Source organism: Harpegnathos saltator, unplaced genomic scaffold (assembly GCF_003227715.2).
Source record: "Harpegnathos saltator strain DR-91 unplaced genomic scaffold, Hsal_v8.6 scaffold265, whole genome shotgun sequence".
Classification (NCBI taxonomy): Eukaryota; Metazoa; Arthropoda; class Insecta; order Hymenoptera; family Formicidae; genus Harpegnathos; species Harpegnathos saltator.
In genome coordinates, this window is record NW_020230056.1 from 393,943 (window position 1) to 420,176 (window position 26,234).

At 43.8% G+C, this 26,234-nt stretch overlaps 1 protein-coding gene across 4 annotated transcripts in view; it reads left to right on the forward strand.

The window, feature by feature from the left end:
• Positions 1-26,234, forward strand: part of Mitofilin (inner membrane mitochondrial protein mitofilin) — a 71,904-nt gene that overhangs the window by 42,678 nt on the left and 2,992 nt on the right. For all 4 annotated transcript variants that reach the window (XM_011144258.3, XM_011144259.3, XM_011144260.2 and 1 more), the window contains exons 11-13: positions 11,770-11,928; positions 16,298-16,401; positions 17,963-18,150. In XM_011144258.3, coding sequence (XP_011142560.1) covers positions 11,770-11,928; positions 16,298-16,401; positions 17,963-18,150 — 451 coding nt within the window. The remainder of the gene's footprint in view (positions 1-11,769; positions 11,929-16,297; positions 16,402-17,962; positions 18,151-26,234) is intronic.

Sequence of the window (26,234 nt, forward strand, 5' to 3'; positions counted from 1 at the left end):
AAGAGGAAAGTGAATGTTTATATACAAAAGCGTCTTGTTAAAAAAAGTAAGTAAAGATTTTTTTTAGTTTTAGAAGTAAGTTTTACCCACTTTTACATAAGGCGTTTTGAAAGTTTTAAAAAGGTGTATTAATTTAACAACTTGCCATTTTCTTCCTACATTACAATTGACATATTTGCATAGTGTAGTTTATACCTATAATCTTCCTCTATACTTCACTGCCATAATTTAAAGAATATCTCTAATTTCTTAAATCACATCACCTGTCGATTGCCTATATTGTACCGGTATAATTTAAGAAAACTACATCTGTGACTATTACTTTTAGTCTATAGAAAACAGTTCATTTTTTTATTATCTATATTTATTTTCTGTTTTATTTGAGAAACAGATTTTTATTTAATGCTTGTTTATTTCTTCATAAAGTTTTAAAAAGAATATCTTATTTTTGTAATTTTAATTTTGTGGGTATAATAGATAAATTCTACAATTTTTAGTTATAATGTGGCCAAACAATGATTTTATGAATGTAAAAAGTTGATTTTCTATAAAACTATAAAATAAACGTCATATAGAAATGAATATAATTTTAATAACTATTTTAATAAGTAATTTTAATGTTTATTTGATAATTAAAAAATATTTTTTCAGTTTTTCATACAAGCTACGAATTAAATTAATTCCTTAGTTAACTTTAAAAAACACAAAAACATTTAATTTTTGTAATTTTAATGTTTATATTTTTAAGATATTTTAAAAATGTTTTTTCTAGCTTTTATACAAAACTCTAATTTCAATTAAACATATATTTATTTTAATTATTTTGATTTTATTTTTCATCTCTTCATAATTTTTTAATTAAGCTCGTCAGTATGATAAAAGATAAAAGATACACGGTACAATATAAAAAATACCGTGATACAATTTAAGTAACTAGTTGCCAAAATTATACCACTTGCAGAGGTTCGAAAAAAAACGTTGTTGTGCAAAAAATGTCAAAAAATTCTAAAATGTTACAAACAGATCAAGGATAACTTCCAATTAGTCTTCATCCCATTTTTTTAAATATTTGTAAATTATGAAAGAAATTGAAAACTAGTCCAATATAGGCAATCTTCCCTTGTATACTCCTTCAAAAGAAATTTTTTTTTAATAATAATGGTTAAGATGCTATGGTGATGGACGTCGTGAATATTCGAAAATATGCGAGAGCATTGAAGAATATTTTGACGAAGTCCTGCCTGTCGCCGTCTAGATAGATAATGTGAATCTAGCCTAACGAGGTCAGTGATGATGTATTGTGAAAGAGTAAGATAAAACGTTCAGCAGTCAACATCATTTATTGCCAGTTTTCGACACTCTTGCTCGGCTTTGATCAAGTATTAAAGTGAATGGGGTTTAAAAGCGAATAAATAAATAGGCAGTTAAATAACTGATAATTAAGAAACAATTAAGAACCCCGCATAGAAAATGTCTTGTGATCTAATTGAGATGTAGACCGATTTCTAGACAGTTTCTAATTAGAAATGCAATTTCATTTCAAATGTAAATGAAATTTCATATACTCGACTTTTCGTGGAAAAGCCAAAGATTTCTCAATATTTTCTCTGGTTTCCAATCTAGAATTTCATTTCTTCTATTAGAATTTCATTTCTTTTTCGAGTTTTATTCTACCAGAACTTTGTTCCATACAAACGCACGCGCGTAGCGCGATCATTTAACCGCGGACTGTCAAAATCGTTTGATAAAAATATCGCCCCAACTGAAAACAAAAAGCGACTAAAAGCGCAAATTTCCATAGACTACTCCTGTGTTGATTTTAAAGGAAGAACCCATGGTTGGGGTCAAAATGAGATTCCCAGTTGACATCGTGAAAATTGGCTAACCAATTTTGAGACAAATTTGTAAATTCCAATCGTGAGCTCTATCCGGCAGAATCCTGGGAGATTTTTCTACACGGAGCGGAAGTAATTAATAAATCGATAAAATCCTCTCGACAGAGCGTCGGCTACTGGACGTTTCACATTACGTCACGGGGAAGCGCGCGCGCGCGCGCGCGAGATTGCGCTTCACGCACGAATTGACGCGGAACCATTCGCGGTATTCTGAGATTTAATGCGCAGCGACGAGGACAGAGGAGAGGGGGGGATGGAACGGGGGGTTGGGATCTATTTGCAGGCCAATTAAATACCGTCCGCTTTTCTACGTTGCATTCACCGCAGCGCGCTTGCGGCCCGGGAAAGGGGGGAGGGGAATTTAATTTCGGCGGAGTTTGCGGATGCTTGATACTGATATGTTTTATCGCTTTTATCTTGGTAGCTGAGTTAGCGTTCTGTTAGCCTCTCTCGCGCGCCCGATACATCTCTCCTACCGAAAAAGTCGCTTAAAATAATTTGCTTAACTAATGAGATCTCGCGGGTCACGTCGCGTGCGCGCGCGCGCGCGCGCGCGCATGAACGGAGATAAGCGCGGCGCACGTTTCGCCACACATTGTAAATACTTTTTTTCGTCGGCCGCGTCGCGTGGATCTCACCGAGCGAGAAACAATCGGGCGGCTGTATTACACTAGAAAAACGCTGCCGCGACGGATCTTATTTCGCGATTAACCTCGCCTCGTCCTCTTCCCTATCGTCGTCGGCGACTCGGTGTGCACTCTTCGGCATGAGAGGAGACCGAGTGAAAAAGTCCGTGGCGCTTCACGCCCGTTGTCGGGCAGGCCGACAAGAGGCGAGGACAACGCGGGCGTAGTGTGGCATCATCGGGGGATAAACCGGTCGACGTGTCCACTGGATTTGTGCAAGCCATCCTTTTGTCGTGCGTCGACCGCATCGTTACGCTCTTCAATACGAGCGTTCGGAAAACAGGGTCACAGAAAGGGCAGAGGGAGAGGGAGACGGACGCGAGCGAGAGGACAGGGCGCGCAGCAGCCCTCGAAATTCGCCACGCGGCTCTCGGAGCGTAAAATGTCACGTGGGTCGGCGCCGTTTAATCTCGGGACTGATTTAACCACTGTTTCGTGCACGCCCGGGCTCATATACGATGAGTCGGTGGGCCGGAAATGGCGTGGGAAGAGAGCAGAGGGTGGAAAAGAGAGAGAGAGAGAGAGAGAGAGAGAGAGAGAGAGAGAGAGAGAGAGAGAGAGAGACGCGCGCGCACGATCCGAGCGTTCCAAACTCATCCGAATGGACCGATAAGTACTGGCCCGCCGCGAATTCTCGTAACAATAATGCGAGCGCATTCAAGCTTTCTCCTTATCGATTAACCGAATTTAAACACTTGGAAGAGCAAGGGGGAAGGAACGAGACAGCGAGGGAGCGAGACGGCGGTGTACGACGCGGCACCTGGCGTGGTGCCATTGGATAACACGCAGGATTTTGTGCGACGAATGGCGCACGGCATCCGTATAAATGATTACTGAATTGAAAAGTTGAGAAAATACGCGAGACGTTTCTAGTAGTAGTTGAGAAACATACGTCATCGTCGTAGTAGCAGCTGCAGTAGTAGTCATAGTGATATTAGAGATTCCCGTTGAAAGAAAACGCCTCGGATAGCGGTGTCGGTGTAGCGTTGCGTTTGCTCGAATTCGATATTTCGCGAGCGCAATTCTTTCTTGCCCGCGATAAACACTATTTCCATTCTGTGTTTGTAACAAATTTTCACGAGGCAGCCGGGAGTCAGCGAGAAAGCCGATAACGAAGTCAACAAAAGTCGACGCGTCGCGTAGGTACAGAATAAACAAATCGCTTAATATCACTATAAACACGCGGTGACTGCATATACGGACTAATTTGCCGCGTTGAAATTCGCTTCGCCGGCGATTATGGGCTGGTTCATTAACTGGGCGGCGCGTTGCAACGGCAACGCGTCTCTGAACGAACGGCGTCAAAGGGACGTATTTTTCACTTCATCGTATACCCTTCTACCAATTTATACCACTTTCATTGATTGAACTTTAAGCTGAGTTTACACTCTACTCGGACAAAGACTTCAACTCTCCAGGTTAAACTTTAGTTGACGTTGGTAGAGACGGGCATTAACACATTGACTGTCACGTTGGTCTCTACACGCAGGCAAGTACATACCGTATTCAAGTAAACGTTACTTCCTTCAAGTATTGTAGCATTTTTACAAGTATTTATATGCCCGCAAATATTTATCATAAATTCATCTTGAGCATGAAATATATTCAAAATACTTTCTGAATTTCGGCAAGCTCTTTTTTAGTATTTCCATTAAGAATTTGACAATTTTTGATGAGTATTTTAAGACCATTATGAAGAAAATGTCCTTTATCGAGGAGATAACTGTTGATTAAAAGGAAGGTAAACTGAATAATTGCCTTTCTGAATAGCAAAATAATATTTTTCTGTGTGTGCTGATCGTTTCAACGCTTAGCTCACAGGTTTAAGTCGCGAAATATGCGGCAAATGAATGCAATTCACGACGATTTTCAATCAGCGATATATTGAATTGATTACAAATATATGATGACTGTATTTGAGACTGGATTCACATTATCCGTCTAGGTGACGGCGGACACACAGTCAATTTCCCAACAAATTTATTTTGAATAAAAACGAAAATTGAGACGCGACGGTGACGGATAATGCACGTAAATATCTCTACGCAAAGTCCGTGAAGAATTTAGACGGAGGATCGATGGAATCCTGTCTGCCTCCACTCAGACAGATAGTGCGAATCCTTACACGCAAATCAATGTGAGACGCGGCAATATTGTATCGCCGGTCACCGGTGACCACCACGTGTCGTCGGCTGAACAATATAAATCCAGCCTTAATCGAGCGCGCCTCGACAGGTATCGCCGAGAAAAATGTCGACAGCTCGCCGACGATTATTCTCCTCGCGACTGCCGGCGCAGATAATTAATTTCTACGGAGCGAGCCGCGGAGGACTTTATTTGTCCGAGTGCCGTAGCAAGGACCGATACGTATTCGCTCGGATAAACTAGTAATTATCCGAAATAATTGGACGCGCTTCGGAAGTTGGATCATTCGTGGCGAATTCGGACGCGGCAACTTTCCACGGAGACGACGTTCCACGGCTGTCTCTCCGTGCTCGACGGTAATAACGCGCGATTTTGCTCGTGAAGGATAGAAGAGGGGTTTGGGAGGGCGCGCGGTGGATCGCGCACGCGAGATGGAGCAGGTCGGGCACGAAACGGTCCCGAGCCCTTTGACCTTCGACCTTTTCTGTTTTCCGCGTCGATGCTCGCGAGCAGCCCGAGCGTGAGAACACCACCCACGGGGGGCTGAGGGGAGAGTCCATCGCGGGAACGGCTTAAGAATGGAGTGTATATAGCGTGTACGAAAGAGCGGTGGAAAACAGATTTGAGTATGTCACGCGGGCATTCGGCTTATCGTTTCGGCTTTGCAAGCGCTTAAGGCTGTCGGCGGAGTCGATGTGCTCTGCGAACCGCAACTCCCGGGTCTCGATATGGCGCGAAAGGACGAAAAGCGATCGTAGAAATTAATTTATATCGGCTGTCCGCAGAAAATACGAGAGTGCCGCTGACAACGCCCGCGGGATCGACAAGTGGCGCTTTACTGTTGCAGCGTTGTTGCACCGTTGCCTCTTTTTCAATGGCCGTTCGGTAACGACGTCATTTCTTCCCTTCTTCTCGTTAGCAGCGGCAATGCTGTCACATCCTCTGGATGACTGTGGCGGATGTAATCGTTGTTTTTATCGTTACTTCGCAACCGCAGGTTATACATACACTTATGATTGCAGAATAATTTCGATATAACGGAGCAAGGTGGACGTTCGGATATCTGACAATTGCACCGGTTTTCCTCGATAAATCGTCCAACATGGGCTCATATTTATCTTGAATACCACGTGCTTTTACTTTGAATTTTACATATTGTCGGTTGTAACAAGTTCTGAATAAAATTGAAAGCCGAATGGCGAAACATGATAATTACAAGGATACCGTGCTAATGGCGATAGTTCAAAGAGTTATTCACCGACATCTTAGAAATTGGTGGTTGATACAAGATGTAACCAAATTGTAAATTACAAGATGTAAATCAAATTGTCAATGAAGAAACGAAACTAAATTGGCACATCGCTAAATGCCACTTCGATTATTTCTGAGAGAATAAATTAAACTCTTTCCATAAATTATAAAAGTATGATGTAAAATTCCAAATCTTCACGCTTTCCAACAAACTCACTTTGTGTACTTGATTTAACCCTTATACATAATTTAACCTTTATACATATAGGGACGAGTGAAAATTCATCCGATGATATTTTTTAACTGTTGCCGCCGGATAGCAGCATATTACACAGCAGTATCCTAATAAGATTTATAATGTTCATAAATATTTTAGACCATTTATGCTCAAATAAAAGGAGTTCTTTTTACAGTGAAAGGTTATTATTTTTCCTTTCAAAAAGATGTATACGATTTTAAACTGTTTTACACAATGCTACTAATTTTGACTACATATTTTATAGTTTATGCCCACTCGAAAAAGAAATAAAAAAATTATAGATGAAAATTTATCCGTTAATTAGGAAGTAACAAAAGCATCCTAGTGTCCAAGGATTAACACGCGTATTATTAATTTATTGATTTATTTTCATGATGAAATTACTTGGTTGCTAAATGGGACGTTTGCCTTAAAAGGCTCATCAAATTATCACGTTTGAGAACTATTACTGACGGACTTGCGCAATAATCGGTCATGACAAGAGTCAAAGTGACAGCATATGAAACATCGAAATATCGCAACTGTAACGGAGAGAATTTCGGAAATACATAAGTATTTTTATTACACTCTATTGGATAAGAGTGTAATAAAAACAGAGCCAATATTTACATCGTATACTGTGTCATTTCGGCTCCTGTCATAATCGATTGCTCCGCGATCCTAGTGATCAGTAGTGACAATTTTATAGGTGGCAACGAAACGTAAAAAAAAAGTCTTGAAAACCCAATGGAAATCATTGTGACTTTTGATTGCCAACCACAGGAAAAGTTAACAGACTTGCGAAAGCAGGTCGTTGCAAGTTATTATTTGTTGCAAGTTTTTATTTCTCACCAGCGGGAAAAATAACCGAAATCTCAACGATTCGTTACTCCTTAATAATTACAGTTACTTAATTACAGTTAATTAATAATTACAGTTTTCTGAAAAGCAACTCTCCCAATCCCGGACGTCATCCTCGCGGACGTGTTGAATACTGTGTTGCAATGTTCCTCGCTGATTGAACCTTGTCATAATAATTTCCGCACGTCCGGCATTTCTCTGGCGCATCGAAAACAATTGACGAAAAAGCGAGAGAAATATCGAGATGGTCTCTTCGGACAGGCAGCCGTGTAAAAATGGAGCGTCTGCCGTCTGCCGAGCGCAAACTGGTCGACATACGGCGCTGCATTAGTGGATTTGACTGTATCGTCAATAAAACAACGATCGATCGGTCGATGATATAAAACCACGGGCTTAATAACCGCGCGGATGTCCCCGAATAATTGCTCTTCCAGCGCGGTGTGGTTTGGTTTTGCGCTGCACGGCACGACGCGGAATGCTTAGAAGTTATATTCTACCCTGGGCAGAATTTCGTCGTGCACGAAACGCGAGCCACATCGTACGACGACGACGACGACGACGACGATGATGTCGGTCGGTACGACTTCTATTCGATTTTTCGCGAAATTACCTACCGCGTCCGAGCCACTCGTAAAAGGAAAAAAAGAGACAGACGGGCGGTCGCGCGGTTTATGTGTAATGTACCGCCAATAAAGCGCCGTAGCAGAGGTGGCAATAAAGCCGAAATAACACGACGGATTCGGTAATTCGCCGCTCGCCCGCTCCCCGGCTCAGGCCGTTTACGGCTGAGTTTGCGAAGTGCTTGCTTATGCGGCGAAATTGATAATACTGGTCCGGTCGGCGGCGCCGCCGCCATTGCCGCGCGCGTTTTTCCGAGGCGCGATAAAACGCGGCCGGTTGTGCGCGCCCCGCGAAGGATTAATTTAATTGGGAAGGAACGCGCGGGTGCGCTCCGAGTTATTGCTATCGCGAGAAATGATATTGCCGCCGTCGCGAATTATGGTTCGGTTATTCGAGCTCGAGTTAGGCCAGAATGAGCGGCAGCGGCTAGTAATTTAAAGTGGAGGATAACGGGCGGCTTGCTGACTAAGCTTTCGTGTGAGGCTTCCTTTTTTTTTCCCTTTCATTCTTGTTCTTCTCTCTTCTCGGCCGGAGAAGGTAATATGGGTATTTTGTGAAAGGACGATGTTTGAAGGACAAAAATACTCCTCGTAAAATTCGCACTCGGCGCGATAAAATCGCCGGGGGAGGGCGGTTGTAATGTCTATTGCGAGAGATTAATCACGCGCACATGCGCGCGTGTCCTCGAAACGTCCATGCTCGCAAAGTGATTACCGTCATAAAGAATGATATTGCACTTGTTACGGACTATAATTTGCTCCCTCGCGTTCGTCCGGGCGCCGATGTAAATTGACTTTAATTGCTTCGGTAATCCTGCTAGACGTTAATGACGAATTTTTCAAATGAACGCCGCTGTTACGCGGAGTGACACGGTCGCGTGCAATTTCGGATCGACCTTAGAGTGAAACCAGGCTTGTAGGTTATCTTGCAGAATTTTTCATTCCTCGCTCGATTTATCGCGCTCAGATTACGCGATTTCATCGCGTATTCGGCTTGCTTGTATTCTTACGCGAGGGAGACTACACATTATTGCACTGAGAGAAAGCGTTTTGCTTGCGCTACTTGTTAGTACAGTCGCGTATCAGGAAATCTATTTTTGCAGTGAACGTTACTTATTAATAATAAAATTATATGCATATCGTATTGGAATTTTTCTGGATTATCTCAGATACAACATAGATTACGATTGGAATTTCCAGATTTGTTCCGAAATTGGTCAAATGCTTACGATACCAATTGGGACTTTCATTCTTATTCCAAATATGGTTTCTCTAGAATTGAAATAGAAACTTGTAATTTTTCTTCAATAACATTAATACTTTTTTATAATATTACATGACAACTTGCGATTAGGTGATTCGTAGAGAATACATGTTCCAATGATTTGCAATAAATAATGTAATATTTTACGATCAGAAGCATGTGTCTGTTGGGTTTTTGTGAAGTAAAAATTAAAAAAAAAAGATGGAATTTTCTAACGTAAGTCGAAAGGCAAAAAAAATACTGGGAAAATTTTGAATTTCTCACTTAAAAAATCGTGTATTTGAGACATATTGCATTCGTAATTTTAATCTGCATAGATTTCGGGAAATTAGATCAGTTTCAGTTAAATTTAAAAAAAATTTCTACGCAGGTGCTGCTACTTTTTTACATTCGAATAATAAAAAATATGCTAGATTTTATTTATGGAGCTGCGTTTTTGTTGACGTATTTTCAACGCTTCACGAACATTTCAGTTTACTTCATCAGAAGCAGTTACTGTATGCGGTTGTTCCTCTCCTGGATGAAGTGAACTGAAATGTTCACAGAACGTTGGGAACACTGCCAAAAAAAAAAAATGCCGCTCCATCTCGGAAGGTTAAATCCAGCATTTTTCCCCATCGCAGCAGTCTCAAATAACGATAAAAAAACAGACAGTTAGTATCAAGACTAACTATAACTTGTAATGAGATTAAGAAATCAGCTGACCCCTTTTACGTGCTTGAGTAACACCGAGCGTATACAAATCAGTGAAGGATTAATTTAGAATTTATTAAATTATCGTGAGTTGCAATCATTGCACTGGTTTTTTTTTTACTTTCGACATGGCTCTCGTGCATAATTTTGCCTGGGGAAACTACATCAGTACATCTGGAAAGCGCTTGGTGCTACTGTCAGGGTTAACAGTTTCTCTCCTCTCCTCTCAGCGTGAAGCACGTCATAGTCGCTCGCGTAACTTTATCAGACCGGTAAATTTTCATGCACGCAAGTGGCTCATATATGCATTGACGAGCGTGAAAATTACGTCGCAGGGTTAAAAGTGTATCCACGTGACGTTGGAAAAATCAAGGCTGGAAATTTCAATAAAACGCCGCATGCAGCGAGAGAGAGAGGAGAGAGAGAGAGAGAGAGAGAGAGAGAGAGAGAGAGAGAGAGAGAGAGAGAGAGAGAGAGAGAAAGTTGGCGCGCGTGCGACATCGCGGCGAATGGAGATGCGGATCGCTCCGCGATGCGGAAAAGAGCGAGCCAGTAGCGGAAGTAACGGGCGAAGTCGCGCGGAAAATCTCTGACCTCGGCGAAGTAATTCTCTTCCTAGACAAGATCGCCCGGTAAACCCGATGCTGACTGATACACGTAATAGATCACGAATAGAGATCCGCGCGGAACTCGTTCTTCTTTCCCGCGAGCGTTCGCGGGCGTTGACGGCCGCGCTGCGGAACATCTTTCCCGGCTGTGTCCGATTTTCACTGTTCATCAATTGCGAATTCCGCCGCGGCATTGACGACGAGGAGATTTTAATCGGCCGTCCGCACACAGGGGGCGGGCGCCGATTAAATCTCCATTTATCTCTCGAGGATAATTCGTTGAACAATCGTTCGATCAATTACGGCGGGACAAATAACTGCGAGGCTCGGAAACGCCACCGCTCTGCCCTTTCAATTATCTCGTTTCCCGCAGGTATATCAAAAGAATATTTTCGCGCGCACACGCGCGCCCGCGGAAAATATCCGCGACGACGTAACGATGTTTGCCCGCTGCGAACGCATTTTTAATCCAATCACGTTGACCGCGAAAGTTTGCGCAGCGATTGTTTATTCCTCCGCCGCCGTCGCGCCCGAAGGACCGCGGCCGTGTCATCCTTTTGTGACAAAACTTATCGCCTGACGCGACGCATAAATTGAAAAATTTCATCTGCGCGCTTTACTATCTCGACAAACAATTGCAGATTACAAGGTTTACGCACGAGCTTTATCTTTACTTGTAAATATGCTTTGTGTTTATAAATTATGCATAACGTAACATAAATTATGCACCGGCCTCGCGCTCGGCCGCCCGCGCCCGTCCGTCGATTTGCAGAGCGGGCGCGCGTACAACCCGACAAGTTTCCATAATTCATATATATCAACACGACGGGATTTTCCCGGCGAACGTTGTTAGCGAAAAATTCGACCGTGTCATGGAAGTGCGCGAAATGTTCGTCACGTCGCTGTAACATGACAGCGATACCCTAGAGGATTCCCGGACGATTAAGGAGCCTCGACGAGTACGTCGGCGTAAATTAAATTAAACGAGCGATTTTTGCCGCGACTCTCCTGACGATTATATTCTCCTTCTCTTTCTTCAGCTCGAGAGCTAAATTTTTCCAATGATGGTAGTGTGATGTGTGTGTGTGTGTGTGTGTGTATGTGTGTGTGTGTATGCGGCGATTAATATAGATTACGGCGTACATTAATGGCGACGCGCGCGTAACACATGGCTAAAAAAAAAAAATCGTCAGCTTCTGTTTTCACTCGGTGGTTTATCACGCTATTTAAATTTTCAGCGTGGTATATCGCCTGCGGAATGCAGGTGCATATTACTTATCTCCCTCGGTAATTTATGATCGCACGAATGCAAAGTTATTTTAATGAGAAGAAACGAAAACCACTCTCTAGCCACGACGGCACGTGCAAATTCCCCCTTCCTCCCTCCCAGACTATTAACGGGGTTATTTAAATTTTTAATAACCCCGACTTATTTTTCTCCGGCGCTCGAATGAAAGATAACTCCACCGGCACGTTCGTTAAGTTTGGGTGAAATATTTTTGTTTCAGCCCGCATGGAGGATGAGAAGGGCATATCGAACAGGCAGATCTTCTGGTCAGCCTGTCAAGCCCTCGGTAGGGCGGTGAAAATTGGACCACCGGGTACACTCGTGGACAAAGTAATCAGACCATTGGAACCTGAAATTAACGCCATTTCCAAAGCAGCACGTGAGTATCTCGATTGAGTTCGACTTTGAAGGCCGGTTTACGCCGGCAGTGACATGGCCGGTAACGTGTGTTTGCAGCAGCGTTGTCGATAATTGTGGCGTGAACGATAAAGAATTGCCAAAGATAATTTTTATAACAAGCAGATTATTAAAAAAAAAAAGTTTATCACATTTCCGCTATCGCCTTGTTTGTTCCGGTGGAAGAAACGTTAACAACATCCGTTTTCGATATTTTGCGGGGAACAAGCGCGATCGACAAAAGTTAATAATTCTGGTAACATGTTGATAACTTCGTCATCTCCCCTCCTCTTTCTCCCGACACTGCGCAAATAACATTATTTTCGCAACCCATCACTTGGCGGTCTAGATCAAAGGATGACGTAGGCAAACGTTATTAGCAGAATATCGAATGCGACGGACGTGTGTTGGAGGCGATATTAATAACAATGACGTCACTTGCGCATAACGAGTGCCATCGGCATCGGCGGATATTCTGCTCGGTACCTGTTGGAATGACGTCAGCGCACTATCACTCTGGATCCCATCATTGACCGTTATTTGATGATAGTGTCTTTATGGTCAAACGTGCCGACGGCATATGTCCTTCTGACGCCACTCTTGAAAATGTGAAACTCGTATATAGCACTTTTTTTGTTAATAACAGAGCATTACCAACGCGCTTAGACTTGTACTCTCAGTATTGAGATTTTTACTAATAACATTGATATTATCGGTTTTTGGTCAATTTTGCTATTTTATACCACATTGGTTGACCATATTGGTAAAAACACACGTTATCAGCGATTTTGTTGCTGTAAACGGGCTTTTATTGTTTCTACGTTCGTTTTGTCCTTAACATTTGTGTCCTGCACACATCGTCAAAGACGAATTTTATTAAAAATATTCGGTAAATTGTTTTCTCGAAAGCATGGTTTTGCCAAAAAATGTTTAGCTTTTTTCGATTCACGCTGTTACTGCTATTTTTTCGATGTAAACCGATCTTAATGTTATATATAACGCGTTCGAAGTTTAATACTCGCGAAACTTTTCTCAGGTAGAAAATTTCGTGGGATCTAATCGGAATCCGATAGAAACCAATCAGGTTAGAAGCAGTTAATGTCTCGATCGTGCGGTTCCAAGTGGAAAAATAAAAACAGTCCCATCTGATACGAGTCGAGTGTTTTCCGAAAGATTTTCTCCGGCTTCCATTTTCCATCCGTTAGCATTAAATAAAACATATGAAGCACTCCGAATGTATTCGCGCCATATAATTACAAATATTTAAGTGATATAAATGTGCCCAGAGTATTTAAAATTTTGCTTCACTTTTCATTTCATTAAATTCGAAAATTGGTACGTACGAAAACAGTTTTCCCGTGTAATTCCATGAAAGCATATAAATTTCAAGAGAAGAGAAATTATCAGGAGAAGAATGCGAATATTCACGACATTTTTTCCGATTGCAGACAGGGAGAATTCATGTTTGAGATCAGAATGAGGTTCTCAGTTCGTGTGCGGTAAATTATTTTGAAATAAACTTGAAAAACTATGATATAATGGTATAATGACAGAAGCTATTTCGAGACAAATTTGGGCATCCTGATGGGGGGGGGAGGCTGTTCCTGCCGGGCTGCTGCCGGGAAAATCTTGAGAAATTTCCATATGATAAATAACACGCGCATTGGCTACTTCGCCATTGTTTTACCCGAGACGGCAATGACGATGACTCACCCAGTGCATTTTGGCGCATGCATCGTGAATTGTTAACTTTTTACTTACGCGCACGTTCGAGCATCTGGTAACGCTCTTTTCTCTCCCCCCCCCCTCCCCCTCTCCCCTTCTCTCTCGTTCTCTCCTCGGTGAAACGAAGAAATAGCGCGATGTACTTTTAAAGTAAATTCGCACGGCAGACCAGGCACGGTTTGGGTTTGATGCAAAATATGGCAAATAACTTCTAAAGTAACGCGCGGAAACTTCAGCCACGGAATGCGTCGCGGATCTTTACAGGGCCGAAGAAGACGCCGCGTTAGCGTCGCGCGGTCGCTCGTAATTATTATTAACCCCCTCCGTTTCGCGTGTGCATCGCCATTGCTGCACGCGCGCGTGCTTTTTCGAGTACGAAGCGGGATTAATACGGCGGCCATAGCCGGGTTAATTAAGCCCGCGACGCGCATCGCTCGTATCACTACGCGCGCGGAAAAGCTCACGCTTTATATTTAATTACCGTCCCACGCCGAAACACACGCGCTGAATTAACGGCTCGTACTCGGACAAACGAAAACGAAACGCTTTTTCGACGTCCTCGCCTCTTCTTCCTTTTTTTATTTCGGTCTGTTTTTTCTTTTTTTTTTTCTTCTTTTTCGTTCACCGGACGATTTATTCGCAATTCCGCCCGACGTTTATCCGCCCGTTTACTATTTCGCACCTCGGCATTAAAAAAGTATATAATTCGCGGCAAAGTGCTCTCGTTTCGCCTCTCTCTAATTTTTTTCTCTTCTTTCCCTCGCCCCGCTGCCGCCCCCTCCCCCTTTTTTCCGAGGGTGCGATACAACGCGCGTTTCACACGTGTTGTGCAAATTGAAACGCGCAACAATGGCGTCCCGGCGTAAAAGCCGAGTTTCATATTTCACCCGGTATCGCCGCGGTGTGGGCCGATACTCCTCCGCTCCTCCCTCGACGGCACTTCGTCGTGCCCGGGCGTCTTCGTATCGCGCACCCCTGTGATCCGGATGCCGTCGATCATCGTCGCCATGTTCGTCGTCGGCAGCGCGATGATGTAAATCGACTTCCCCGCTCCCGTCGTCCCGCTCGTCGTCGTGTAATTTCATTTTCGGCGGCGGCTAAGTCCGCGCTGTTCCGCATTGTCCCGACGACGAGCAGCGGTTTTTCAGCTCGGCAGCGAATTCCCGGCGCGTTTTAATCGCGCTTGGTTGCCCTCCGTTACCGCCGCCGTAGGTTTCAGCAATCCGCGCTTGTTCCCGCGGGCACCGCCTTCGTTCCGAGGCGGCATGAAAGCCCGGAACAATGGATACGAGACCGGGCTCTCTCTCTCTCTCTCTCTCTCTCTCTCTCTCTCATGCGTGTGTGTATATGGGCCACCGGGAACGGCGGACAGAGACGCGCGACTACTCGCCGCGGCGAAAGAGAACTCCGTCGAAGATTTATGACTTAATCGGAAACGAACGTTCATAAAGGGCCCGCACGGTGGGCATTTCAAAGAGCCTGTGTCAGTCTGATGAAGTGGCCCGTTCGTGTTCATTAATTATGGCCGCCGCTGCCACCTCCTCGCGCTTCTCCTAGCTACCGCGAGCCGAGTTCACTTAATTGCTCCAAGTGTCTATAAATTTTTTGTCGAGCGTTTCCGGAGCGTGCGCCCGTTCGCTCACATATATGTGTGTGTGTGTGTGTGTGTGTGTGTGTGTGTGTGTGTGTATGTGTGTGTGTGTGTATGTGAACGCGCTCGCGCTTTTCCCGCCATTTCCATTTGAATTCACTATCGAGGAGTCGCCCTCGCGATTTCAATTCCCGCTGGAACTCTCTGTCGCCGCTGAGAGGAACGTTAGGCGTTCACGCATGTATATGTGTGTGTATATATGTATGACTTTCTCGCGCGACCAAGGCCAAGGTTTAATTGTCGGTAGCCGGGGCGCTATCTCGACGCGTAAATCATTCTCCCGAGTCCCCGGCACTGTCGTGTTAAAATGTTGAATTACCGGCTCCGTCGAGACTCGCAGAGATAGGAGATGGTGGCTCGTTTACTCGGAGACTTTGGCCATCCTGAGTTGTCCGCGATCGCAAACGGATGAGGCCTCTCTCGCTTCAGTGGCTTCATCGGGGGGTGATCGCCGATGACCTTCTCTCACACGTAGGCGAAATGGATCGTTCACAACGCGCGAAAACGGCTCTCATTGCTGTGAGCTGATTACCTGTGAGCCTCTGTGTGTGAGTGTGTGTGTGCGATACGTTATTCGCAATAACCAATCGCGGACCACAGACTGACATGTGCAGCCGCAACGCAGTTTGTACGGCAAGCTAACCGATTCGTGCAATAAGGGAAAAATGTAGCCGAAACGTTGTGGATTCGATAGCCGCAAAGCAAATTACGCTATTGCGGAAGTCGGGTTATCGCGCGAATAATGTATATGCGTGCGTATGCCGATTAATTCCGCTGCTTGTCGAACCTCTCGAAACGTCGGCCCGGAGCGAGCAAACGAGTATAGAGTCGTTAACTGCCGTTGCAATTAATTAATTAAATAAACCAAGTGCACGACTCGCGTGTGTGTACGCGTAGGTATATGCGTGTGTGCGCGTGTGCGTGTGAGGGAGGGGGTATCCACGTTGATTCAATTTTCCGCTCCTTTTGCTTGCAGCGAGGGACGATCCTCTGGTGTGCGCCGCTATTCGAGGCATTCCCGAAGAAGCAGCCAAGAGAGGAGTGTTCCCGGAGGATGCCCTGCGCAAGAGATTCCTCAAGGTAATTACCGCGTTTTCTTCCGCTCCGTGGAATCACATTGGCCTCACGTATTCTCTCCTCCATTTACTTTGCGCAAGATGATCTCGTCGTTCGAAATTGCCGATCGCGGATGGCAGTGCGCATTTTTAATGAACACGTAGAATAGAGTTTCTTACTCTTTCGGTTCGCGCGAGATGCGACGAGTTCTTCTCGCGACGTCGTTATTATCTCACCTGACATGGGTAATATTATTAAAATATCAGATGAAAAAAAATGTATATAGAATGTATATGGAAGATAAGATTCCGAGATCGAAGCGGAGGGAAATTCAGTCGACTTGTAAGAGCCGAGACGAAAGTGCGCAGACACGCGAAAGAGAAAATTTGGTTAGACCATATCCGGCTCTACTTTTGGACTCTTTTCGATATTGGAGAAAACCAGTAAAAGCTCGTGCGGGTTTTTGTTTGAGTTCGATGCAACGAATCGTTGAATCTTGTTGAGACTTGTCGGGCGCGTGTTTATGCGTATCATATACGTGACACAAATTTGAGTTAATTGGTGAGCTTTATCGTCTCTTGGTTTTTATGGTTATTCACCTCTTTAATATGTCTGTTGAGTTGAATTTAATTCCAGTATGTTCGTTTTATGAATTTAAACTCGGGTCGAATGCAGAAGTACGTCATAAGATATGCGTAGCATTTGGAGAAGATATGCTAAAAGAACGGACTGCACAAAAGTAGTTTAATAAATTTTCTTCTGGCGATGAATCATTTGAAGACCACGATCAGGATGACTCCCCGTTATTGATAACGAAGAGTCATCAATTATCAATTATTTATTCACGTATCAATCAGAACATTTTTTCTGAAAATTTCTGCCCTTGTTTAATTTTTAATATACGAAATCGCGCGAACTTTTTTGATTACTTAATAGATAATGACACGCTGCGAAAGCGACGATATAATCGGCATGTAGTTAATAAACGAAAAAGATGAAGATTATCGCAGATGTCGAAACTCATAAATGCGAGCGACCTGCGTCGAAAGTGAAACGCGCTTATTTTGCTCTGAGAGAAAAAGTATCTAAAGAATATATAAAAAATATTTATTTGGTAGATACTAATAACATGTTTGCATAAACTGAAATTCTTCTATCGAAGTAGAGCAAACAATCGCTTTTACGAAAAGCTTTTGAGAAAATACACACTTTCTCATTTGCAAGAAAACGTTTTCCCAGTGTGAAAATATGTACATTGGTACAGGTAAACGTGTGTTAGCACACACACAGAGTAAATATTTCTCAACTTTTAGATACTTTTTTCTCTTCGAATAGTTTTCAGTACACAGTCGTTTAATCGGGTCTTTTTCTTCCGTTTGCTTGCGCATTCGTGCGTAAAAAGTGTCTAGCTTTTACAAGTCAATTCCATTCTTTTTTGTTTCGATTAAAGGACAAAGCTAAATTATTTCTCGACATTTCCTTCCTCTCGACTCGTAATGCCGGCCGTGCACAAATTAACGGGATTTCCGCGTACAAATGACAGTTTCCGGTCCTGAAAGTTCGTTCTCGCATTACATGTTGTTAGGTAGAGGACGTGGCAAGGAGATTAGCCATGGTGCCAGAGGAGGGTGCATCCTTGCCTATATATTTCCTCAGCTATCTTCAAAGTTTCTTGGTCTTCAGAACGGCCAATCCAATTTCAAAGAGCGAGCTCGAAGACGAGCCAATCGACGTAAACTCGCTGAATACGTACGACATACTTCACCGTGCCAGGTAAGACCTCTCGTAAATTCTTCGAGGCTGTCGTATCAGCCTGATGCGCGCAGCCAGTTAATTCCGCGGGACTAAGCGAGTTTATCGCGCGTGAAGCAAAATTTTAAATCGTCGATGAATCGCGAATGAATCGCGACAACGGCTTCTCGTGAGTATTTGCTCCGCGTGAAACTTCTCCGCTGGCGTATTTCGGCGAATTCTGCGACAGCGAATTCTCATATACAAAGCGGAGAGAATGCGAAATTAGATAACATCGGCACGAAGTCGTGTCGATACTCTCGACACACACACCAGCGGGATTTATCGCGTCGCCGATTAAATGCACTTTTATTGTACTCGTAACTCGAGCAGCAATTTCCGCGTCACGCAAGGCCCTCTTTCTCTCTTTCTCCACTCACTGCGGCCCGGGCGACCTTATAAATTATCCTTACGAGACCCTAAGGACCAGAGAGAACGCAATATATCCAGTCGACCATCAGGTCGACCGAGGTGGGAAAGACGAAAACACCTGCCGTAATATCCGCCACGTACACTTTGACAAAGAACACCACCATTTACTACTCGTCAGGTTATCCCCGGCGAAATCCGTTGGCCTGCCATTTTGCTGTCTTATCCCTTCGTTTTTCTCGCGACGGACTCCTCGCTAGTTTTGCTCCCTTGTGGAACGTTACTCTAGATGTACCTTTCGCAACACTAAGTAAAGATTAGCACGTATATTGTGCTGATTCTTTCACACTTTGTGTAATTAACAGGACACTTGATGTACAACGGGAACATTCGGAGGTCGAGTTAAGTAGTTGTTTAAACAGGATCCGACACGGTAATCGTGACACAGCTGTAAAGGGGGCGAATCTTCATATAAAAACAGGTCGGAAGAGCAAAACGTTATTTTGAGGAAAATTCTGAAATATTTTTATTTTTTTATTTATTATTTTTTTTTATTTTGTTATTATTTTGATTATTCGCTGTATACGTATGTTCAGCCACAACGCAATTTAATAAGTGGCATTTGAATTATGTTTATTGTTACATCGAGTTACGAATATAATGTTTGCCATATTTAATTAATATTAGTTATTTAATAATATGTAATATAATCCCATCCGTGTTTTTTTTTCTTTTTTTAAGTTAGTCATGATACAAATTTGTATTTATCCGGAACATGTGTTTTTATTATAAATTTTATTATCAGTTATAACAAGTTTCGAATAAAGTTAAAAATCATAGTAAACATCATAACTACAGTAAGAAATAAAACTGTCATGTCACTAAATGATACTTCAGTCATTTCCGGGAGAGAACACTCAGAATAAGTTAAAAATGTTTCGTAAATTAGAAAAAATACAACACACGCAGATGTTAAACTTTTCAATAAATCAACTTTGTGTATCTAACTTAACATCTATATCATTAATTTATCAATTTAGTTTCATTATGAAGTTACGTGGAACACTAATTAGAACATCTGTCTTATAAAACGATTAATGCAGATTACTGATTTAAACGATGCACGCAAGGAAACGTTCCATCTACATTTTTAAATCATCTTTGCATGAGAATTGCCTCTTTGCTCTCTTCATTTTTATTCATATTAGTATTACGTGTGATTGCGACCACACCTTGTATAATAATTAATCTGCCAACTGCCGTAAGTCAGTCAACTGCCGTAGAAGAAGCGAATAATCTCATATGTCGTAAAAGATTTTATCGGGAAAGAGCTACATTATCCATTGCGCTTTAATAAAATCGAGGGTACAAAATATCCCAAAACGACGCAGCGGGACAGTCAAAGTGACGGCCTGGAATTCTCCAAGCAGGATAATCCGCGATCAAAGTTTCATCGGGACGACAATGGAATATGTCGCGCGGCAAAGCGCGATGGGGAATAAATTTTGACACGAGGTAGCGCGATCTTCGGCAAATCTCGCGTTCGGGGATCTGTGGAAACGGCGGCATCTGCTTTCGTTCGCACGAAAAAATTTATGTTCGATCTCTCGCTTTAACCGCGCCCGCGAGAAAGTCGCGAATATCCAGCGCGGGAAACCGCACGACGACGACGACGACGACGCTCTCGACCGCGAAAGAGATAGTTTTATGCTTAAAAGCGCTTTTCGCCTGCTTTCTCGCGCCGCACTTTTTGGCGGCCACAGAGGGCGGCTTGCGAAATATCGAATGTCTGTTGCGAGGCAAAATAGACCCCCTTGCCGATATTCTTGGCACGTACGGAGTTACGCTACTTTGCCAACCTTACCCCGCCAATCTTACCAACACGTCGTCGCCTCTCGGCGGCTGCAAATTAAAAATATATTATTCACGTTATTTCACAGTTAGGTCCCCACGCGCCGAGGAGGACGTCTTCACAGGATTCGCGCTAATTAAATCGGTTTATTCATACTAGTGTCACGTGTAATTACGACCACACTCTGTACAATAATTAGTCTACCAAGTACCAGAAATCAGTCAACCGCCGTTGAAGAAGCCGCCGCGAGTAATCTCATATGCCGAAAGTTTTATCGGGGAAGAACTACACCATCCTTTGCGCTTTAAAAAATGGAGGATACAAAATATCCCAAAACGACACGGCGGGACAGTGAAAGTGACTGCCTGGAATTCTCCAAAAGTTTCATTTAACGCGACAAAACGCATTTAATTAGCGCATCGTGCCTCTTCTTCATCACTCGAGACATCTGTACGCGGTCACGCCGTAACGTTCGCGCCGGGACAGGATTCACCGGAGGATCATAGACTTCTAGACTGCTAGTCTTCTTGCGAGGTTCTGAAACAAAGTATAAAGGACAACTATTGGATTGGCAATCAAGTGATTGCGGATTTTAAATAAGAATGAAAATTCAAAATTTTTAATTTGCTTTTTTAAATTTTTTTCAATGCATGTATGCGATACATTGAGCTTCTCTGCAATATCACGTGTTGTGCTATGACGATCTGAATCGATAATGGCAACGTGTACGTCTTGCTCTTCCATTTTTAAATTGAGATAAAAACGAAACTAAAGAACTAATCGATATAATTTTTGTACTAAATGAAAGAAGGTAGAAGTCCAAACAATAAGAAAAAAATATAGGTTAGGTACTTTGAACACGTTAACGAAACAAAAGAAAGTGTAAAATCCATCTGTCGACAAAATCCGCAATCACTTAGTTGCCAACCCAATATATTTCTCCCCGCTGTCCACACGGGCGCGCCGCGTCTTCGTCCATCCTGTTCTAACGGGAGCCGAGCTAGTCAGCTAGACAAAGATCGAATGCACAGGCCATCCTTCTCAGACGTAGCGGCTTTTTGTCAAGCGCTCTTTCTATATATAAAATGTACAAAAGTCTATAGGGAGGACACGCGCTCCTCTCTTTCTCATCGGGAGCATTTCGCGACGCGACTCACGAAGTTATATTCTTCCCTGGCCGCTCGTAAAGCGTAAACGGCGTCCTGATGAATATGTAATTATTCTATCAGAGGCGCGCAAAGAGGGAACGCCGGACGAGAGGACACTTTTTTACCGCGATTCCCAAGGCGGAATCTCGTGCAGGGCCGGCCGATAGCGCGGCGTGGCGTTACGGGCGATGCTCAGTGACGTGAATAAATAATGTGGACGCCGCGGTGCAGGCGGTATATTTTACGCGGGCCGAAACCGGAACTCAGGTGGGCGAAATAAGTTGGCCGGTGCGCCGGGGCTTTGGGGGCGGCGATGTATGCAGCAGCGTGCGGCTCGCGCGACACGTCCGTCGGCCGCGAGAGCGAACACGCGCGGCGGAGACGGCGAGACTTCTGAATTTTTAATTCCGAGGCGCACTGCATATGCACACACTTTCAACAGCCGCGGGTTGAAAGTTTCGCGGATTGGGGAGGGGGAGGGAAGTACACCGACGCGCGGCCGATATATCATGGGAATATGCTTCTAAAAGATTTCTCGAACTCGTAGCCGCCGTCGCCGCACACGTCCAACTTCTCCCCGCGTGATTCCGGTGAGCAAATGCCTCGCCGTGAGAATCGCGATGCGTCCTTCGTGGTTTTCAATCCCGATTCCCGCTTGCAGGAACGCACGTGTTGGGTCTGTGTCGTTTGTTTTGCTCGATACTGCAGCCTGTTTGCTTCCCCGTTCTAACAGGATTGTTATTGTTCCAAGGATCCAAGGTCCAAGGATAAGAAGCCACGTCTCTCTTTCAGGCTTGTGCGTGATTTTTGCCACGCGAGCTGCAGCTGTGTCAGACTGCGGAAAAATCGGATCCGATCGATACAGCTGACGCGGGAATTTGGTGAGCGGTAAAAGATCAAGGAAATTGAAGCGCAGTTGCGTTGCACTGGAAAGATAACGGGCGACAAAACCGAGGCTCTCAGGGCTACGCGAATTTCACAAATTGCAATCGTGCCAAATCGGAGAAAAATGTAGTGTACGTCGAATACAAATTTTGAGTTTGCTTTATACGAACAAGGCCGAACGCGAAAATTTTGTCCGAAAGAATTGGGACATTTGGCACACACATTCGCTGTGCGCAAGCCTGAAATTGAATCTGTTTAACTCGATTCGAATTGTTTCGGCGGATTTTTTCAATGGCGCCGCCACGGCACATTTCTGCCGTCGCTGCTTGAATTCTGATGTTACCAAAATGAAATTCGCGCATCATTCAAATAACTAGAGATGTGCGAACTATTCGAATTCGAATCGAATCGAATTCAAATAATACAAATAGGTACTCTTAACTTGTAATTAACTTAACTTATAATTAATAATTTAATTATAAATTACTTCAAATATTTAAATATGTATTTTACTTTAAAGTGATATTACAATATTAATATTCCCTTTCACATTAAAATCTTCCATCATTATTTGCATGTTTAATAGTCATGTTAAATTTTTTTATGATTCGATTCGAATTCGAATTTAAAAAATGAGATTCGATTCGATTCGATTCGACATAAAAATTCTTGATTCGCACATCTCTACAAATAACAGATATAAGGATAAGAGGAGGAGGACGGCGGGCTTTTACCCCTCTATTGCTTCAAATTCTCTTGTCAAATTTTCTCCTACGGAATGGATTTATCTCATTCCCGCGATCTGATCGATGAAAGCTGTATACCTACCTTCCGTTTTCGCCAAGTCAGCCGAGTTCACCTTGTTGGGGAATTGGTAAATATCGGGTATGAAACATTTACTCTAAGGTTTTCCATTACCTCGAGTTTCTCAAAATATTATTTTATTTTGACGGATATACTCAATAAACGGAACCTTCCTTTCGCGCGCAAGACAGGAGAGCAGAGACTCGCCGATCGTAATTGAAATTGCACGAAAAATTCCTTCTCTGTTAACGCTGTGTCTCGGACAATCCAGAATCTCTTTGCTTTGTTATGCCGGAAAGCCAGAGCGATCGAAGAATTACGCATTTCGAAATATAAATAAATATTAGTTTACTAGCAGTACTACATATATCATCCTACATCAATAATAATAATAATATTTTATAGAATTAAAAAGTATATATCGGAATATAGACGATGCGGATAAAAGGATAATTGTTCAAACGCGTTTGTCACGCTCCTGCACCCTTTGGCACACCAAGCATGCCATTCTCATCGATGGGAGAACTCGTCGGAAACGTAACTCGTAAGGAAAGGAGGCCCGGCAAAACTCGGCGTAATAGTTCAATCGAGATTATTGCGAAAAGCCCGTGCGCCACCATCGAGACCGAAACCGTGACGGCGATGCGATCGAACGGCGTGTAAAAGGAGCTCTCCCGGACTCGCCCGCTATCCGCGGAGGAACACGCGCGGGAAAAGCGAAGGCTCCCCTTAATGGATCTCGGAGATCGCTGGTCTCCCAGGGCGCAGGGTGAAGGCTAAAGTCAGAAAGCTCCCGCGGAGCGATATCACCGAATATGAAATCCGAAGGCAGCCAGAAACTTCGGGATCCGCGAGCACGCGTCCGTGCCTCGAATTAGGCCACGTGGGTTGTGGAGTTGATTTCAAGACGGGGGATAAGCGTTTTCTACACGACTCGCGCACTCCATTTCACGTACGCCGTACATTACGATCTGTCGTAATGAAAAGACAGTCCGCGTGCTGCCTCCGGTGGACGTATTGTGTCCGCTCATCCCTCTCTCCCCCGATTTTATATTTTCCCTCAGAGCTTCAGGGGGGTAATGCGAACAGACGAATAGTCGGGATCGACGCGGTGAGATCGCCAAGCGGCTGATCGAAGAAAGAAAAAAAGAAATGCCCGAGCACGCAACGTCCGCAACGTTCAATCGCAATTTTTCACCAATTTCTCGTACCCTCTCACGTCCTCGTCCTTCCTCTCCCTTCCATCCCGATAACATCATCGGTATTCTTTCTCTTTTCGTAAATCAGCCGTGTAAGCCGGGGATAAAACATTAATCTCACTTTACCGCATCGAGAAACGGGCTGCGTTGTGCTCGTGGTAGAGATAGATATATATATATATATATACGGAGGCGGTAAAGTTTTGCCCCCGCGGACGTTATCCGCTGCATGCGGTTCCTTCCCTCGAAAGAGCCTCGTCGCCGGACCGGGAGGAAGGCGAGGCGGCATCCTGTCGCGGTATCGCTAACTTGATCCTAAGCCGTTGAATAAACGTTCCATCGTCCGGACCTGCTCGGGTCTCAGACTTCGTGTTATTAGGGGGTTCGCGGGAAGGAGGGCGATGAAGTTTTTAACGAAGCGCCCGCAGTCCCCGGGACGGCGTTTCCTTTCGGAAAAGGTCGCGTCCGATAGTGTAACTTCCGAGTTGTGCCGGATGTCGCCAACTATTCCGCTGCGAATGCCTTTCGCCAAACTATCCAGTCCGCTCGGTGTTTCTCTGAAAGGGAGGAACGGAGAAAGAGGAGTGGGAGGGGAGAGGAGAGGCTGCGTCCTCGTCCGTCTCGAAACTCCGGGATGAAGTGGCCCCGGTATGTTGTTCTCGTGAATAACCAGAGAGATCGCCCAACAAATCTTCCACGCCGATTGCTCGCCGCAAATTGCGCCGCGGACGCGGTTGCCGGTGTTGTTCCTGTTTGCTGGACATTTAATCGTACGATTGTGCGTTGCGCGGGAAATGAATAAACCGAAGCTCGCGGTCAAAGACGCATGTCGGCGCTCGTTCAAGTCCGTTGCTAATTAAATTAGCGGCCTCGATCTCGGCTATTACCCGGCCAGCCGAGTGTCGAATCATTTCTGCTGACTTATTTCGTAAATCATCCTCCACCCAGAAGCATCAACGTAATTTCCCCCTTTACCACTAATTGCCACTCTCTCCTCGCAAAATGCTTCACCCAGATGTTCTTATGTCGATGATATTGACAGCTATATTAGATATCTCGTATGGACGTATACAGGGTGTTTAAAAACAAGGCTTCATTCATGGCCTTAAGGTGCAAGACTTTTTCTGACTTTCAGATAGTACTTAATGGAGGGAAAAAAGTTAATAAACGTGGGTCGAAGAATGAATATTATCGGAGTTACGAACAATTATTTATTTTAATTATAGCAAGTGACTTGCACATTTTTGACGCACGGCCGTACATGAAGTGCATCTCCGCCATTTCTTGATTAGAGTAATGCGATGTCATTCTTACCGTGCTGTGAAAACTTTGTGATAGTTCTGTGCGACTGTTCGCTGTTCACAAGGATATGTGACTAACAATTGTTTGCTGAAGCGTGTGAATAAATGGGAAGAAAACAAATATTTCTTCATATTCCGAGCCAGAGCGAAGAAACTCGTTTTTACAGGGATTTTTTTTAAACATAATACTTTTCGCCGATGTTGCTTGCTTTGATTAAATAGAATAAATAATTGTTGGCAACTCCGACAGTATTAATTTTCCGACCTATGTTTGTCAGGACAGTCCCGAACTCTTTCTTTTAAACAGCCTGTAGCTTGCGCGTTCTTATGAGAATCTTAAAGGCGAGCTTATAAAGCTGTATTCCTCTTCCACTGTCCGCAGGCATGCTATCTTCGTCTAGATCTTCTATCTTTCTCCTATAGGAGCGAAACTAGACAAATATCGAATGCCTCTGGCACGAGCAATCCTTTCCAGACATACAACGGACAGACTTTCAGATATACAAAG